The following is a 19678-nucleotide window of genomic DNA, read 5'->3' on the forward strand; positions in this document are numbered from 1 at the left end:
GGTCAGAATTCAAAAGACCCGCCGCCACATTTTTGAAAAATGGCGGATGAGCCGGAGGCTGGGCGCGTTGGACTGCTGAGCTGCTCAGAATTGACGATTTCCCGAAGAAAGACCCGACAAACTTCTTCCAGGACAATGCAGCGCGTTCGGTACTTTGTCTTTTGGGGATTTCGTAGCCCCAGTTCTCATTTCAAGAGTGCTTTTTGACGGGAACGTGCTTCATTGGCGTGATGTAGCCCCGACGTGGATGCAAACACAAATGTTTGCTAGCAAGTTGGCTACATTGCATCACCTATTGTTCTTAATGTTTAAAAAGAAACCCTTCCATTGTGTGTTTCAGTCCCTCAACGAGGACAGACTGCTGGGAAACATCAAGAATGTGGCCATAACGGCCAAAAAGGAGCAGTTTGTCGGCAAAGTGAGTCTTTTTTTAATAGCTTCTAATTCCTCTACCCGTGTAATTGGATTGGATAACTTTATTCATCCCGTAATCAGGAAATTTTGTTGTCACAGTAATGTTTAGATATCAGCGACCAGTGTTCACGGCTTTCCTAAATTAGCTTGTTTAGCATCATGATACACTCCAATTTTGAATGAAGACACTTTAACTGGGTTGGCGTTGATTTTTAATAGCAAGTTCCTGTGTGGGTAACTCACACTCTCATTAGTGCCATCAAGTGGAGGTGTAAGGAATAAACAGTACACTTCTAGAATACGTATATACCTTTGCCCTTCCCTTTCCTAAAGGAAGACTTCAGGGCTTGGACCTTTTGATTTTTAATTGTGGTTTTGACAAAACCTAAGCGAGACATTCATTCAACCGTAGCGCAGGGGTCATTTTTCCTCCGTCTAAGAGCTTTGTGAGACGTATTTTATTTTTTTGATTGAATGGGAGTCATTTGTGCATCAAAATGGTTAAATAAGCAATGACATAACCATGCTGTGGTGTTTTGCAGAGATTTAAAGCGACGGAGATGGTGGAAGCTGTCCAAATCTACAAGACCAAAGAAGTCGTGTATGACGTAAGACCTGTTTTTCAGGTTATTTGATTTATTATTTTCATGTCATGTGTACTAAAAATACTCTATTTTGCTTCTCTTCAAGGTCCACCCAAGTTTACCAAATCAACGCTAAAGAAAGGTGACTTTGACACCAACATCTCCCACCACATCTTAAAAGAGAGATGGGTCTTTCTCATGTTGGTAAAACCTTACTTGGTGTTATTTTTTGGTCAAATCTTTTGACCTAACTGTCCCCCAGTTTATTTATTTATTTAAATGTTGGACTTAGTCTTTTTTTTCTCCCCAGAATTCCATCCAGTGCCAAGAGATTCATCAATGAAAATACCACATCTCTAAATGCTGGAAGACTTCTGAATTACCCCATTTTGTGGGAAAATAAAACCTCTGAAATATACTCATGTATTTTTCTTCATAGAAATAGCAAAGGAATGCAAGCAACATTTCATTTTATAAGTTTTTATTCAGAGAAACACACTTATCATCACATCAATTGGTAGACAAAAGTAAAATACACTTAGGATATAAACACCAAAAATTAAAAGGAAAAAAAAGACCATTGAGGGTCTTGGGTCTTTTTTCTCCAAGTGTTTTAACAAAGACAAATGACACTCAAATCTCTTTTATTGCAATTTCTGATTGAAAAAAAAAAAGATATCCTCCTCACCTTAGGGATCGGGACATCACCTATAAAATAAGGGGGGTTAGTAAATTGCAACTTTAGTCAATAAAATAATGTGAGATTGGAATGTTTTGACTTGGATACATTACAATATAATCCGGTAGCCAGCGCTATCGCATTTCGATCTTAATCCATATGAAATACATATGCGTCTGACGAAATAGTGCGTGCTTTGTGTCTAAAATACAGAAATAGCACTCGTTACTGACACTGCGGCATAAGAAACGATGCGCCAAATAGGCGTGTAAATACGGTATTAACCTCAGAGCAGAGTTAAGAGACAATGCATCATCTTCAAGTGGGCAACCTGGGAAGATCACCTGGTCCTCCAGGGTCTGGACATCACCATGGACCTGGTGCATGCAAAAAAATAGAGCAAAAGTTATCATATACAGAGACTGGAGATTCAACAGATGTGTTTAGGTGGTTTTTTTTTGGTCATTAGTATTACCTTGATACCTTGGCCCAGTCTCCTTTCCCCTCAAGGGTGTGCATGGTTCTGGACACACGGGAACAGCTTCATCTTGATTTAACCAAGCTATTTGGGAAGTGCAAACAATTATTACAGGAAAGAGAAATCTTAAAGTCAATGATCAAGATAAAGAATGAAAATAAGTTAGTGAGTGCTCGGTGCTAATTTCCCCTTTCCAGACAAAGCGATTCAATATACAGACTGATGTAAAAAAAACTAGGAGAAAGTCGGCTTAACCATTTTGGTATCAATGATTTTTGTTTAAAACAGAATTACAAATTGGAAAAGGGCGTTTAGTTATCGCAGTGAAAACTATCATTACATTCAACACACCTTCACCTGGCAAACTGACCGTTGATATCTCGGCTTTGTTTGATAAAATGAAGTCTTCCCCCACGACTCAATAATGGAGAGAATACGGACAAAATACTTTTGAAGTCAAATGTCGTGAGGCTAATGCTAAGCTAGCAAGGAGCCCATACTTCAAATGTCGACGGTGTGTTCGACCTGGCAATAAACTAACAGATTTGTTGGCGTTTTGGCTCAATTGATTCCTAAAAAAATCTCCCGGTAGGGTGTTAAAAATGCACATAGGCCAGTAAATTGCTCTAGTCTAGGGCTTACCTCGTTTGGGTGCTAGTCGTTCGACCGACGGCATGGAAATGGCCAAAGGGCGAGATGCTGCGCAGGTACATAATTTAAGCACCTGCGTCACCAATGGGCGTAACCACGCCCATAGGAGGTGATTTGTCCTCCCGACTCAATGACCATGTTTGGAAGATGACGTACTATAGTCGCCATTTTTGTAGTCTTGATGCTGTAAAAGAGTGTGTTCGTTTTTTTTAATATAAAAAGCCTTACTTTGCATGGTCATTTTTAAAAAATAAAAAGCCTTACTATACATGGTCATTTTTTAAAGAAAAAAGCCTTACTATACATGGTCATTTTTTACAAATTAAAAAGCCTTACTATATACTATGTCGTATTTTAAGAAAAAAAGCCTCACTATACTATGTCGTTTTTTTAAAGAAAAAAAGCCTTACTATATACACTATGTCGTTTTTTAGGAAAAAAACCTTACTATACTATGTCGTTTTTTAGGAAAAAAGCCTTACTATACTATGTCGTTTTTTAGGAAAAAAAGCCTTACTATACTATGTCGTTTTTTAAGAAAAAAAAGCCTTACCATACTATGTCGTTTTTTAAAGAAAAAAAGCCTTACTATATACCAGGGGTGTCAAACTCATTTCGCATCGTGGGCCACATACACCATGATGCAGCCACACTTTACTTTGTCATTATTGGAAAGTCTTGACTACACAAGGTTGTTTCTATTTAAGGGAAAAAGGATTCCTACCTGAGATTCGAACCACAACTGCCCGCATGGCAGGCAGGTGACTGACCCACTACACCACGAGGTGGTCAGCCTATATATGGTCATTTGGTGCTTTTATTTAAGGAGAGACTGAATGACTTAGTCTTTTTTAATGGCAAAATGGTTCATCATCCACCGAGATTTGAACCCTGCCTGCCCACACGGCAGTCAGGGGAACAAACCTCTACACCATGATGCGGCCACACTTTTCTTTGACATTATTGGAAAGTCTTGACTACACAAGGTTGTTTCTATTTAAGGGAAAAAGGATTCCTACCTGGGATTCGAACCACAACTGCCCGCATGGCAGTCAGGTGAACAAACCTCTGCACCACAAAGTGGCCACACTTACCTTTGTAATTTTTGGAAAGTCTTGACTACACGGTTGTTTTTAAGGGAAAAATTATTACCAACGGGGATTTGAGCCCTGTCTGCCCTCAAGGCAGGCAGGTAATAGAACCACTACACCATGAAGTGGCCACACTTCACCTCCCCATTATTGGAAAGTGTTGACAAATATATATACATATATACACGTACATATATACACGTACATCTATATATATATCTATATATATCTCTATATATATCTCTATATATATATCTCTATATATATATATCTCTATATATATATCTCTATATATATATCTCTCTATATATATCTCTATATATATATCTCTATATATATATCTCTATATATATCTCTATATCTTTATTGTCAATTTATCCTTCCATGCATAAATTATAATATTTCTTTTAACCCCCAATGGCACTGAGGTAACTGTTGCTTGCATTAACAGCCATCAATGGCATTGGAAGATGTGCACTCACAACCGGCCCTCCCAGTTTAAATAAATTGGACATGTATCTTTGCCTGGCGCTGAGTTAGGTACGCCCTACCTGTAATGATTATGGATGGTAACGTGTCGCAATGAAACGGTTTCCCTCCCATCCTCCCCCATTGAAGAATAGCATTACACGTCTTAATCCTGATGCCTTGCCACTTTGACGCTGCACGTTTTCACTTTTAGAGTAAAAATTCCATTTATGGTGTGTTGTTTTAAAAAAACTTGCTTTTTGCTGCCCAAATCAGCGAAAGTAAAAAGGACGGAAGCGCTGTGAAAGGCTTGTTTGATTTAAATATAGATAGGAAAGAGGCCATCTGTCTCTTACCATAGCGGTGGTAGGGAGGATTTAATCCAGATTATGGCCGAAACGCATTCACTTGTGCGTATGTGTGTGTGTGTGTGAGATTGTGTGTTTGTTGCCTGTCATCAGTGCGTCCTCGGCCGAATAGACAAGCAGCAGGTTAGCTCGTGAGCTACAGGGGTGCTAAGGGTACAGGAGCGGAGAAAGCGAGTCATTTTTCTCGTTCCTTGACCCCCCAAAAAACAAGCAAAAAGTCAACATGGCTTTTTTGATCAAGAGCATGATCGGGAACCCCTTGTCGGGAATTGGCCTTGGCGGCGGAGGAGACAAGGAGGAGGAGGCCACCCCCACGGACCCGGCCAAGGCGGCGGGCATGACCCGCGAGGAGTACGAGGAGTACCAGAAACAGGTGGTGGAGGAGAAGTAAGTGAGGGCCTCCATTTTGGATTAGCGTGGGACGACCTTGAAAAGATTTAATTCGAGTCCAATCTCACGTCAGATTGGAGCGATGTTGAAATGGTTGCGGTTTTACAGGAAGATTTCATGCAAAAAATAGACACTATTGGTATGTTAACATTGTCTAGGTTACATATTGGGGGTTTGTGGATCAATAATCAGATTTAATCCTATGTTTTACTCGATTTGAGTGAACAATCGCAGAATGGATTTGATTGTTGGTGATCCAAAAAATTTTTAAACATTAATTTGACAAAATTAGTGCCACATTAGGCCTGCACGCTTTTTGCTTCTTCCTGTTGTGACGGAATTCCATGTTAAGCCTTTCCTTGTAAACGATTTGCCCACTACCCCCCCCAAAAAATCAATTACTAGTTTAAAAATCAAAGCACAAATTAATTTGTGTAGTGTAGTGAAATTTCAAGTTACGTGACTACACAAAAAACGATGTGATGAGTATCAAATTTAGTTTAAAAAAAAGTTGTTTGAGGGAGAGAACCTGCATATAAGCACATTATCACCTAAAAACATTGTTAAGTACTGTAATTAGTTTTTTATGCTTTTTATGTAGTGGTGAGGAGAGGGATAGCAGCTGTGGGGGTGGTATTTGGCCCGCATGAAGTAAATCTCGTCATCCCGAATTACATAACGGGATTTATCGGCCTCCTTTGTTTTGTAGTTTGTTTTTTGCTTGTTTATCTTGGGCATGTTTAACACATGGGCTGCCATTGATGGCGGTAGCCGTCTGATCCATTTGAACTGGGAGGGCTGGCAGTAAATGAACGAATGTTCATTCAATTGTCTTGGACGTCTACTTGATCATTTGAATTCACAACCGATGGACTAAAAAAGCCTTCTGGTCTAAATATATAAAATGCAATAGCATTGCCAATTTCATGTGTGCTTTTACCTTTTGATTCTGAGACGCGAGTTACATTAAAGGCAGTTTTTTTGGGGGGTTTAAATATATAAAGCCAGTTGTGTATGGGTCATGATTTCGAAATGTGCCCCGCCCAGTCTGGTCTGGTAATCCTTACCTCTAAATAGCTTTAATTAAAACTACTCAACTCAAAGAAACTTGGCAGTTCACTTTTCTCTTATGGCCTCTCTCTGTAAAGACACAAAAATACATTTAATAAATTTGTCTAGTTTGCAACTCAGATGTTTTTAAAAAATCCACTACGGAGGCAAGGTTGATTTAGCAGAAAGACAATTAGTAGTCCTACAAAAAAAGTCTCAACAACCCTAAAATGACAGACAAAGGGAGCCACCTGTATTCATTTGAAGGTAATTTCTGACATTTCCAAGTACCCATTCATCCAAAAAAATTATGATTATGGGATGGATTGGACATACACCGCCATCGATAGCAGTAAAACATAAGCATTCACAGCCGTTCTCCCCACAATCAATGGCATGGAATTGGTTAAATACTCTCCAAAAAACCCTGTACTTATGTATTTCTGTTTTAGTGCATTTAAGTAATTTAGTTAATTTGAAAAATGTATTATTTTTAAAATGTATTCATAATTGTTAAACATAATATGAAAAAATAATGATGAATAATTTTAACATATTAATATATTAATATTGACCTGAAATAGTCGTTTGCTTTTAAGGGGTTAAAGGTCAATGTTTGAATAGCTGTCCACTCTGATGATCACTGTTAAAAACAACGATAAAACAAAATTAGAAAGTATTCTGTGTGTCACAACTATCCAGGTTAAAAGGTTAGGTTTCATTGTCAAATTTAGCAGTTGCAATTAATGGTGACTAATATTCATTGAATGTGTTTCAGAATGGAGAGAGATGCCGATTTCTTGCACAAGAAGGCTGAGAGGGCAACACTGAGGGTCTGCCTAAGGGAAAAGTACAGGCTGCCAAAGGTACACACACCACTCTCCAAGGTTGAAAAAAATAGACTAGAATAGTAAAGAAAAACGAAAAGTGCATCCCTGCATAGATGGTAAATCGTGTCATTTTTTTATGCTACAAAATTGTGATGAAATGATCGGGAGTGGGGGACCTGAGAATTGGAATATCTATCTTGCAGTGTTCATCAAAGAGCGAGATTGTATACGTAAGCCATTTGGTCATTGGGTGTTTCTAATATTGTCATGTTAAATGAGAATACAGTAAATTGGGCAAGTCAGGGTGCATGAGATAACTGGGCGGTGATTAGAGGAGATTAGACCGGAAGGTGTTGACCCATGTGAGCCTCGTGGAAGCCCAAAATCCACTGAGCAGAGATCCCGGGATCACTCGCTAATGCATCACTTCATGTGATCCAACTTCAACTAAGTCATTCTCATACTTCCTTTTTTTTTAAAGAACAATTTTGGAACATTTAGCAGGCATGGAGGGAGGACAAAAGGTATGTCGGCTAGCGTTTAATTGTTGCTTTTAATTAAGTGTCGACTACAAAATTCAAACTCTTATTTAAAAGTGGGTTTTTAATATACACTCATGACCTTGTCGGCTTTTGTGTGATGAAAAAAACAACAACAATGGCTCCTCTGTGGCCTTTTAAAGTATATCCATGTATACTGTAAATCTAATTATTCCGCTCTAATGATGTTTACGTTGTTCACGAACAAAAGCCGACTTGTCTTTAGTGGAAGAGAAATAGGTTTGTGGCATGGCGACAATGGTAAAATGTGTACAATGGTTTCTCTCTTGAATGCAGGGGGGGGAAGGGAACACTTTTAGCAAATAACAGCATGGAAACAGGAAGTTGTTGTCCCTCTTATGGCTTTAGCATCTCGTGCAAATACCATGGACGTTATCTTTAGAGCGCCGGCTGTGGATAATCTCCATGATTGGACGTTGAGCCCGACTGAAACGGTCATTGCAGGCATGACGATCAGAAATAGAATTGTTCATTAAAGTTGGAGATTGTGTTTTGAATCCCATATTTAATTTCATTAGTGTCATAATTGACTATCCCATTAACAGTAAATAAACATTAAATGATGATATTCAAGGTACATTTTTTTTTAATTAACAGGATTTGTTTAAATCTTTTATTTTAGTTTCTAGGGTCTATATTATGAGCTATTGAGTAGTTTGTAAATGTTTAATAGCGTGCAAATTATTTTTTGACGGACAATCTTATGAACTAAATGAGAGGATCTCTTTAAGAAACCAGATTTATGCCTAAACAGCCAAATTCAAAGCATTCCCATAATTCTGTCCTCTTTGACCTTTGACCCACCCTACAAATTTGAGTTGAATAGGTTTATCTGTTATCAAGTTAATCATATTATGTTATCAACATGTCATCGTGAAATTTATTTTCTGATGTCTGTGACATTTAAACCTGTTAAAAATGTAATCCCTTCTTCATATCAAAAACAAAACCTGCAAATTGATAATAATCCCCTTATTCATTCTAAAGTTACCCTGAACACAAACAAACAGTCAATAAACCAAACCGAATATACAAGCTCCACCTTCTGTAAATTGTGGTTGTGGTAAAACTATAGTTTCAAATGTTTGTGCTATTTTTTCAGGGGTTTTTAAGTAAAACCGAATTTTAAAAAATAATAGTTTCCTCTTTACAATGTACCTGCCCTTCGGAAAATACCAATAACCGGGATTAAGAACGATTCATCTGTTTGTTTACATTGTATCTAATCTTCCATTTAGGCAGTGGCCTCACTTCTGAAAAAAAAAACAAGATAATACTATGTGAAAAATGTGTTTACCATTTACTTTTGAACTCTTTTAGTGCTATCGACGACAATATTAGCCCAATCGTGGGCTCTTTTCATCCTTTTTACAGTAAATTTAGAGGAGTTTGTGACTAATAGACGAACTATCCCCCTCAAAATAACAACAGTAAACTATTTACAAACTTGTTTTCCTCCCTATTGTTGCCTTATTAATTTTATCTTGTGTTTTAACATTAACCTGCCAAAGGGACTAAAGATAGAAATGAGCCTTTTAATTATAATCCTACATATTTATAGGTGTATGTTCATTAATATGTATTCTCTCTATTTCAAAAAATAATAATTCAAATTCAAACAGCTATTTTATAGTAGCAAACCACCAACTTTTCATTGAAAAAGTGGAATGGAAGCATTTTACCGTTATGTTTGAATGCAGAGCGAACAGGACGAGAACATGATCGAGATGGCCGGCGATGACGTGGACGTACCTGAGGATCTGCTCAAGATGGTGGACGAGGACGCCACCGAGGAGGAGGGCAAGGACTCCCTCATGGGCCAGATTCAGAACTTGCAGAACATGGACATGGACCAGCTGAAGGAGAAGGCGTCGGCCACCGTCACCGAGATCAAGTCCAAAGCCGAGGAGAAGTGCGCCGTCATGTGAGATGAAGGCCGCCGCAAGATGGGTTGTTTTAAGAACGCCGACAAAGACCTCCGCCAGGGCTGTTAAGAACAAGGAGAGGTTTGTTTTCATGTCTGTTTATTAACTAAAAGGTTATTCCCCAATTTTTCAAACAGATGGGCGCAGCCCGGATGATTCAATCATCCAAAATCTCACCTAAATTGAAAGATTTTGTGGCTATTGTTTTTGTGTTTTTAGCTTAATCCCATTAACTATCTGTCCACTATTTCCCGCTGCGTTGTGAATGAAATGTTTTTTGTTTTCTTAATGGTATTGGAACAACAAAGCTCAAAACCTACGCGCAGGGGTGGATGTTTATTTACTAAATTAAAAGATTTTAAATGTATTGTTGAATTGTAACAGGATCATGGCTTTTAAGTCGACGCACGAAAAACCCTAAAGCTCCCCAAAAATGTACATATACAAATAATATCATGTAAATGAGTCAAACGTGCCCTAATTTATTCATTTTTTCATGTATTTTGCCTTTAGAGTAAAAACAGTGTATTATTTTTAATAAGTAAGGTGGAAAAAGTAAGGTTTTTTTTCAAACCATTTGGTTATTGACCCACACAAACCCATCTACAAATACAGATACAAAATATCATAGAATATGAATCAGAAACTGTATAAACAATCTAAAAATGAATGTATATTAATCCCTAACAGGTGGCTTGTCTTACTGAAGGAGATAAAAACATATCTGATTGAAACTAAAACACCAAACTTAAATTCATCCATTAAAATAATAAAACATTTAAATATTACAAGATGTTGACAACAAAAGAGCAAATGATATCCAGCCTCTGACTTCCGATAAAGACCTTTAAAAAAATCCCCTACCCGCCATCAAACCATATTCTTTGTCATACTAATTTATTTATTTTCGGTAAGCAACAAGACTATTGCTGTCCAGCTCTCATGAAAATGTTGAAAGCCAAATATATGTTTAAACTTCCCTTTTGCTTCAATGGTTATGCTAGTTTTTTTTTCTTTTTCTATTGTGCTGTTTGAGTTCATGGATATGTTTAGAAGTTCTCATGTTCATTGAAAAAATCAAAAGGAATATGTATAAATCTGAAATCTGAGGTTAATAGATAATGTATATATAAGAGTGTGGTGTTCAAATAAAAATGTGTATTATACAATTTATGTGTGACTGCTTGCTTTATGATCGCCTTCTTGCACCTTTTTTAATATAAAAAAACCCTTCCTATACATGGTCATTATTTTAAGAAAAAAGCCTTACTATACTATGTCGGGTTTTTTTAACGAAAAAGCCATACTATACTGTGTCGTTTTTTAAGAAAAAAAGCCTTACTATACTGTTGTTTTTTAAGAAAAAAGCCTACTAATCGATGTCGTTTTTTAAGAAAAAAGCCTTACTATACTATGTCGTTTTTTAAGAAAAAAGCCTTACTATACTATGTCGTTTTTTTAAGAAAAAAGCCTTACTATACTATGTCGTTTTTTTTAAGAAAAAAGCCGTACTATACATGGTCATTTTTAAGAAAAAAAGCCTTACTATTTATGGTCATTCTTTAAGAAAAAAGCCTTACTATACATTGTCATTTTTTAAATGCTTTACTATACATGATCATTTTTGAACAAATAAAATCCTTACTATACATGCCTTTAGAAAACTAAAAAGGAAGTTGCGCGTTGACTCGCTGGTGTTAATTAGCATCTCACCCCCCTCTTCCCTTGGCCTGTGACAAAGGATGAGGTCACCTTGTGCAATTAGGAAAAGCTAAATAGTTTTAGGGGGGGTTTAACTCTTTTGAGCAACATCATGTAATCTCCTTTAAGCGGGATTACCACACTGCTGTCAATCTTTGTTTGCTCTTAAGTGGTTATCGCTGAAAATTGTCTTTATTGTGCGCTTCCCAAAGGGGGCCGACCCCGCACTTAAAATGTAGGCTTGTTTAATAGATTAGAATGGAAACATTAAAGCTATTCCTGCACTGAGTGTTTACGCTCAGGAGGGCCAGAGATGACACTGCTGCCCACTGGGCATCTTCAAACACAAGTAAAAGTTACAAAAACTCATTCCAAATTTCATCAAGCCTAGCATCACTTTTTGTAGTTTAAGATGCAAACATTTATTCATTTTCTGAACGACGAAAAGTGTCGCACGGGGTGCTGGAGTCTATCCCAGCCATCAACGGGCACTAGGTGCGGGTAAACCTAGGGGCAATTCAGTGTTTAGCTAGCCTACCGTGCATGTTTTTGGGACTTGGGAGGAAACTAGAGTACCCAGAGAAAACCCATAAACGATGGGGAGAACATGCAAACTTCACACAGTGAGGACTCACCTAGGATCGAATCCTTGACCTCAGTACTGTGAGGCTGACGCGCAAACCACTCGATCCCCGTTGCCACTGAAATGCAGACAAATGCTGTTAGTATATTATAATCATAATTCGCAATTAGTTGAGTTAGTAGTGACTGACAACTTTACTACACAACTATTACACTTAATTATTCACTGCAGCCAAATGCATTACACTTCTGCTGCTGTCAATGGCAGCCAATTATTGAAAAAAAAATGATTTTTTTTCTTCCTCTGTCTAAGTTGCACACTTCCACCCATTACTTTATCACTAGGTGATGTCCAATCAATTTAAAGTGGGGGTGAAATGGATTGGACGTCTATTGCTGTCAATGGCAGTCAATGAGTAAAAAAAATCCACCAAGATACACTATTTATATAAGGAGTTTACCATCTTATATATATATATATATATATATATATATATATATATATATATATATATATATATATATATATATATATATATATAAAAATATTTATGTATAAAATATTTATATATATTATGTCTGAAGGAGGTCGGCCACCAAAAACCAACCAATAAGATTGCCATTCAGTTTGGCAACAATATTTGCACATTTTGATTAAATATTAAGCTGGCAATCCTGGCAAGAAATCGTATAATTATGATTTTGTTGTACCTTAATCTGCGAGCCTAATCTTTCTTCTTTTTCCCTCCTCTCAGACGGACATGAACATGACATCTGGAGGAGTGGAAAGATGGTTTTAAGATTGATGTAAGTAGGTTTTACACATGCACTGCTGCATATTTGCATCCCCTCCCCGTGACGTCGAAAAGCAAGCAGGTGGGGTGAAGGGTGTGTGGGTGGGTGTGTGGGTTGTGGTGGTGGGGGGGGCTTGAGTTTAAAAAGCGAAGATGCTCCAGGCGAGAAGACATCCATCCCATTTGTGTCAGTCCCTGCCGACCCATGTGGCTGCTTGGACCACCTTCCCAGAGGAGGAAGAGGATGCTGACAATGATGATGATGGAGGAGCGACTGCAGACCCCCTCGGCGCGCGCCCTCGTCAACCAGCAGCACCACCACCCGGGCACGGTGCACAGTATCGAGGCCATCCTGGGCTTTAAGGAGGACCTCCTGTTCCACAAATCGAGCGACTGCAGCCCGCCGGTCGAGGTTGGGGGCAAAGACGCGGAGGAGCGCAACGTCCAAGTCGGACACAAAAGTCGCTTTGCAGAAAGTTTGGACGGTAATTTGCTTTGGAATTTGCTTTACATGCGTTTGTTTCATTTGTTGCGCTGGATTTAGTTTGGGTTGATTTAAAAGTAGTTTGGCATTGTTACATGAAATTGGTAATTCTCCTTAGTATACTTCCAAGTTATTTCAGAGAGTCGAACATTTAAAGCAAGACGTCCCACTTAAATAATGCGTTTAAATTAAAATCTATTTCATTTATTTCGTTCAAAAACATCAATAAACAGAATGTATTGCTGTTTCTATTCAGTGTAATCCTTTTCATTTTGTTTTTATTGGCATTTCATGCACTTGAATTTGTATTTATTCATGAAGCTACGGGTAAAAATGATGATTGATAATGATAAATCTATAAATAAATAAGACACCCGTCTATAACATTTTGGCAATTGGCCACACTTCTATCCAAAATGTTATTATGTGGCAATATGTGGATGCCAGATCTTCATGAGTTCATCATTACTTTTTGTTATTATTATTATTATTATCATCACTAGACACTTTCCCCAAAGGATTTCGATTTAGTTCAAAACTACAATTTAGGCATGTCCACTTTAAATCGGATCTTATTTTATTTCTTTTTGTTTTACTAGCACATAGACTGATGGCCTTAATTTTTGCGATAAATGATAAAGATTCCCTTGTTTTAGAGCTCATATAAACATTTAAAAAAACAAGAATGAATAACTGAACTCTTTTTTTTCTCATGCAATCGTGCAGCTGCCACTGACGGTGCCGGTTTGGGTTTGGGTTTGGGGGACGCTCCGTGTCCCGATTCCCCCGAACGAGAGGGTTGCAAGTTATCGGACGACGAGAACCCCAAGAAAAAGCATCGGCGAAACCGGACCACTTTCACCACTTTCCAGCTGCACGAACTCGAGCGAGCTTTCGAAAAGTCGCACTACCCGGACGTGTACAGTCGAGAGGAGCTGGCCCTCAAAGTCAACCTTCCAGAAGTTCGAGTTCAGGTGTGGAAAGCAAACTGCATTTTTCTTTCTTTCATCTTTCAATGAAAGTTAAAAAACGTACAGGGATTTTTTAAATTTTTTTAAATCATGCATAGCAATTTGATGCACGCAGGAAATAAATAACCATGGCACCTAAATGATTGATAATGACATGGAATATTGATATTTTCAACTGCAGAAAAATATATATTTTATTACTGATTGATATTTCTATTTTTAAAACGTTCAGGGAGAGTCGCTACACTGGACAGCTTTTTAGAAAGTTTTAACCCTTTATGGGGAAAGTACCCATTTTTGGCCATATAAATATTGTTGAAATAGCTGCGATTATTTGTTTCAGCCATTCCTATTTATTGTATTTTTATGTTATTTTTATGATTATAAATAAATGTATGAATTAATACAATGTTAATTTAAAACAATAACTAATATTGTTTGCCATTGACAGCGATAGATGTGCAATTCACGTGGCAGCCCATCACTTAAAAGACAGTACCATTTTTTTAAAAAGTTATTGTCGATATTTTTGTAACCTCAATTTTACAAGGTTAAAAATATCACTGCTGACTACTGTACAACATTATTATCATTGAACCAAGACAGACAGGTGAGAAATCCAAAGTGCAATAGTAGGCTAAAATTGTAAATAATACACTTTGAATGATAATGCAATAAAGCACAGAAATAAAACTAAATAGATATATACGTATATAGTATTAGAACAAAGAACTTTTTTTGCAGATGTAAAATGATGTTGTGTTGGATAAGGAAATGCATTGTATATTTTGTCAGGTCTTACCTTGTGGATGTCAAATAAAGTTGGATCATCTTTGCCCTCAGGTTTGGTTCCAGAACCGTAGGGCCAAGTGGCGTCGACAAGAGAAGCTGGAAGTGAGTTCCATCAAGCTCCAGGAGAGCACGGCAGCCTCCTCCTTGCTCTCCTTCGGCCGCCCCACCGTGGCCACGGGGCTGCAGCTGGACCCCTGGTTCACCACCCCCATTGGGGCCTCCGCCAGCCTTCAGTCGCTCCCAGGGTTCATGGGTGGCGGAGCCTTCTCTGCCTCGCCTCCCCCTTCCGTGCCATCTTCCTTTCTCAACGTGCCCACCCTGGGGCACCCCTCTCACATGCCCCGGATGGGCTCCGTGTGCCCGGCGCCGTTGTCGGCTTACCAGTGCTCGTCAGACCCCAGGAACTCCAGCATTGCCTCGTTGAGGATGAAGGCCAAAGAACACATTCAGTCTATTGGCAAGACGTGGTGATGGATGCGGCTTCTGCTTATTTGGGGAAAACAGTTTGGATTGGAAAACAGTTGGGATTGGAAAGCCGGCGCTGCTATGGCAACAGCCCGACAGGCATAAACTGTCAAAATGTTTTCATACTTTTCAGATTTCTCTTCATTCCCTCTCATTTTTACATGTTGCAACAGGCATTATTTATTTGACTCTTTTACATGTACAGAAAACTTATTCTGTTTCTTCTTCCGTATAAAATCCATCTAATGTGAATATTTTCAAGACAATAAACTTATAAGTAAAACCAAAACAACAATGAAGTTGTAGAATTTGATATTGGGAACCCATGCTTAGAATGAAAACAGTCCAATTATGTGCACGTTTTGGTCACCAGGGGACACTACACCAAAGTCACATTAGGTTTTTATCGTAGAGGATAAAGAATACATGCATGGGAATAGTGTGTCTATGTGTTGGTGTACTTGCTCAAATCCAACGCCCAAAACTGGGGAAACAATCCTATTTAATATCCTGTTTTTTTTTGCTTCAACTAATGACAAAATGATGCGTTTGGTTGACATTCATATGCCATGCAATTGTGGACAATGGATTTAAATGCAAAATAAAATAGAAGCAGGAAAACACTGTAATAAAAGAGAAAAATTAATCTGCAATATCGTGCAACAACAACCCAGTAACCCACGTGGAAAGAAAATATTTTGACGTGCATTAATATGAAAGTGAGCAGAGAAAGGCCCCTTAGTGGTGGCATACCATGATAACAACAAATTGAAGGACTAATGCAAAAACTAATCTTTAACTTATTTCAAGACAAATAACATTTCTAATTTGATGATTCACAAAAAAGAAAAATTTAGCTTCTTTTGGCCAAATGCACCAATATTGGCTTTTCACAGTCCCCTGAAGCAAATAATAAATAAACATTGAGTGTCTTTCTTGGAGGAAGTAGTACACCTAAACCAGCTTAACCTGGCTGACTTCCTCCTGGACTCTCAGAGAATAACTTGTTTCCTCCTCATTAACTCCCGTAAACGTTATCCTGTGGTCTGGTGGGATTAGAGGCGTAATCATGGGGTGAAAGTGGCTTGTTGTCCCTTTGTTCACCAATAAACCGTGAAGCAAATGAGGGATGAGTACACAAGAGGAAACTTTTCCTTTTGACCTTAAGAGGGACGACATGTGCAACTAACTTGTTGCAATTAGTGCTCGCTATTGTCTGCAAACTCAAAGGGGCCCAAACACCGACCCCATCATTGTGTACCCCACTGTTTTATACATGCTGTGTAAGTAAGTGTGTGTCTGTGTGTGTGTGTTGGGGGTGTTTGTATGCAAGTGAGATGAGACAATGTTACAATATACAATAAAAAAGAATAAATATTGTCTTATGTATCTTTTAGTTTTCCCTCATTTTCTTTTTACATTTTATTTTAAATAGAAAAAATGTCATTTAATATTGAGATATTTTGGTCTTTCTTGAAAAAAATGAAAATAACTGAATATTTCTTCATTTAAAAACAAACTAAAGAGGAAACAAGGAAATATTCTCTCTTAGTGATTTATCTTAACGATATCGTTTAAAAAAATAGTTTCATTTATGATTGTTAATGATCCCTTCGACTTTTAATAGAGAAATAAAACCACTACAAGTGCAAAAAATCTGCTTTTAAAAGAACTAATTATATTGGTCAGTTTTAATTAAAATTTAGGTCTACAGTGACCATAAATAATGCCAAATTTAAAACAAAACGACCTCATTTTTTCACTCAACACTTTAAAACGGAGTGTTAGCGCCATCTATTGGGTAAGAAAATTAATCTAAGTGAGTGCACCATACTACATATACTATAGCCTTTTGAAGGAATGTTTTTTTATACCATGCACATACCTGATACTGAATCATGTTAAAATGAGAGGGAAATCAAAATATCCTCTGAGAGCCACTGTCAAAATCTTGATCATAACTGGATAGTTCTATTAGTTTCAGTTTTCAACCAGATGAAAATTGTGTTAAAATACATATGAATTCAGATGGAGCTCTTCCTAATGCAAAATGATGGTCTGATATCTATGCGCTTATGGCATTCTAAAAAGGTCAAATAAAGCTCAAGGACTAACCTCTCCTGGATTATTTGGTGATTGTTGATGGAATGTTCAGTTTTTGGCACTGAAGTTTCATCTTATCTTGCTAAAAAGAGTTTGGGGAGGGGGGGTTGAATCTTCCATCCATTCTCGTCTTTCCCAGCAAATGTCCTGAAATTGGTAATTGCAAGAATAACGATGAGAATGGGTAAATTTATAATATTCCCTGAATTTTCTTCTTCTGTGTTTTCACATTGTCAATACAGTTTTTCTCCAGTCAATTATATTTGCAACCAATATTTTAATTTCTTACTCAATTTTTTGTGACATGAATATTTGAGTGTATTATTCACTTCTTTCTCGTTGTCTTTTCATCTAATTTTATACTTTGCTGACAGTCATCATATCCTATCATATGTTGAAATATATTTCAATTTCTCTTATTCAACTACTGAATCGTCTCTGAGCACCTCGAACATTTTAGATTCTACTATAGTATTCAATTCCTTTATTGTCATTTCCATGTACATAAACCTTTAAAAGGCATTAAATGACTCTACGGTCTTTTTTGTGGTCATTCAAATGCTAATAATCATCAAAAAAGGGATATTTTACTTACCGACTGCCCAATGTCGATTGCGTCCATCCATCTTCCCAAGAGGGACTGCAAGAGAGTGAAAAAACTAAATGATTAAAAGCAGCCACAAAAAGCAGGCTCCCCTGCCCATGTTCAGTAAAGGTCAGACATTGGAAACTGTTGGATTTTGATCCCTGCTGTTAATCAACATGATCTTTGAGGGAAAATTAGACGCCCCTTCTGAAGCGGCTGGGCGTCAGTGCCGGGTGTTTTACATTTAAATTTTCAATACAAATAATTTCTCTTTCTGCCTGAAATTGCATAGACTGCAACTGAACTGCTTTGCTTGTCTGGGAATATAAAAAGGTCATTCCAGAAATGGAATGGGATTGATTGGTTAATAGTTGTTTTTTTTCTTAGGCTTGTCCCGTATGTTTAGATTTGGACAGAAACATACCGTGCCGATTTTGTTGTCTGTGATTGTACAATTAAAAAAAAAAGAATTGGAAGACATTTTGTCACATCCATAAAATTTTAGAACACCCAAATGCTAAATTCTACAACACGCATTTGTCTAAATGAATATGCTTGTCCTGAAACAAATCTAAACATTTATTTGAATAAACAACGTTAAAAACAGTATTTTCTTTCCTTATTTGGAGAAATTTTCTTGTTTGTCTTATTAAGCAGTGCAACCCTGTTGCTGTGATTTACCAAATATTGCAAAACTAAAACAGGGGCTAACCTAAATAGCCAAATTTTACACTAGGCGGCAATGTTGTACAACTTTAGCAAGCCAAGCCACTGCAAAATGCTTGTTTCTTGATTTATTTTATCATTAAAACCTGCTGTGCACGTTCAACTGTTAAGACTGGAAAAAGCAAAAGAATCATTTAGAGTTGTGTGAGGGTGGATATATTTAATAATTGTTAAAATAAGTGTTGTTAGGTTTGCATATATAAGGTTAAATGGTTGATTTATATCTCCCTGAAATTTTTTGGAACTTGGGATGTCTGCTGACATAAATGTCATTTTATTTTATTTATTTTTTGCATGTTTGAAATGAAAGAGTAAAAAAGGATGGCATGCACCAATGTGCATCAGTTAGAAGCCTTGCAAACTGAGAAACACAATTCACAATTTTTCCAATTTAAGGACAGCAATGTAAATACAAGAACGGTTGGATTTTCATAGTGACTTTCTCTTTGAGGCTTTTATTGTTGATCTTTATCTAATTATGACTCAAATACCTGTTAAAGCTATTTTTACCTATGTGATTCCTAAATTGTCCATTGAAAAAACCCACATTTTAGGGTTTATCCAGAGTTTATGAGAGCGCATAACTGGCATCATATTTTGTATTTACATCCTTCAGTTCTTGAACACAAAGGACATTGACTATCAATTTTAAAGCCTTACCATTTAAAATCAAATGTATAGGCCTACAAGTCTTACACTAGAAGAAAATAGGTGTAAAAATAGGCTTATAGCATAAAGCGCTAAAGAAAGACTGGGTGCAAAAATGTGCAAAACCAGTTATAGTATAAATATAACAGCTCAGGCCGTGCACAAAATAATAAATAATGTGTGGAAATGATCCCATTTGGAGTGAGACAAAAGGAAAGCTCAAACCAAGCATTGTCGTGCAAGGTGGTTAGAGAAAAGATGAATATCAGAAGCATTGAATTGTTCTTGTAATATATTACAGAGCATAATACCCTTGTATCAAGGGAAACATGACGTCA

The 19678-nt window shown here is 37.3% G+C and overlaps 2 protein-coding genes and 2 long non-coding RNA genes across 6 annotated transcripts; 3 read left to right on the plus strand and 1 right to left on the minus strand.

The window, feature by feature from the left end:
- Nucleotides 1–22: 22 nt before the first annotated feature.
- LOC144090985 (uncharacterized) lies at nt 23–1362 on the plus strand. The gene is made up of 5 exons (XR_013305563.1): nt 23–149; nt 341–418; nt 957–1022; nt 1105–1202; nt 1309–1362. It is a non-coding gene; the product is annotated as an uncharacterized LOC144090985 (long non-coding RNA).
- A 180-nt stretch (nt 1363–1542) lies between these two features.
- LOC144091068 (uncharacterized) lies at nt 1543–2840 on the minus strand. Of its 3 annotated transcripts, XR_013305604.1 has the most exons (5): nt 2798–2840; nt 2153–2239; nt 1963–2054; nt 1791–1879; nt 1543–1706 (listed from the first exon to the last, which is right to left on the minus strand). It is a non-coding gene; the product is annotated as an uncharacterized LOC144091068 (long non-coding RNA). The 3 variants fall into 3 exon arrangements; XR_013305602.1 differs by lacking the exon at nt 1791–1879; XR_013305603.1 differs by having other exon boundaries at nt 1543–1879.
- A 1947-nt stretch (nt 2841–4787) lies between these two features.
- On the plus strand, nt 4788–10657 carry cplx4a (complexin 4a). Its single transcript, XM_077623188.1, has 3 exons — nt 4788–5120; nt 6952–7039; nt 9264–10657. The coding sequence occupies exons 1-3, from the start codon at nt 4957–4959 to the stop codon at nt 9489–9491; spliced, it is 480 nt and encodes a 159-aa protein (XP_077479314.1). The 5' UTR covers nt 4788–4956; the 3' UTR covers nt 9492–10657.
- Nucleotides 10658–12749: 2092 nt separating this feature from the next.
- Nucleotides 12750–15323, plus strand: rx3 (retinal homeobox gene 3). The gene is made up of 3 exons (XM_077623187.1): nt 12750–13050; nt 13776–14023; nt 14864–15323. The coding sequence occupies exons 1-3, from the start codon at nt 12771–12773 to the stop codon at nt 15281–15283; spliced, it is 948 nt and encodes a 315-aa protein (XP_077479313.1). The 5' UTR covers nt 12750–12770; the 3' UTR covers nt 15284–15323.
- The last annotated feature ends 4355 nt before the right edge of the window (nt 15324–19678 follow it).

The sequence above is a fragment of the Stigmatopora argus genome, chromosome 16 (genome assembly GCF_051989625.1).
Source record: "Stigmatopora argus isolate UIUO_Sarg chromosome 16, RoL_Sarg_1.0, whole genome shotgun sequence".
Classification (NCBI taxonomy): Eukaryota; Metazoa; Chordata; class Actinopteri; order Syngnathiformes; family Syngnathidae; genus Stigmatopora; species Stigmatopora argus.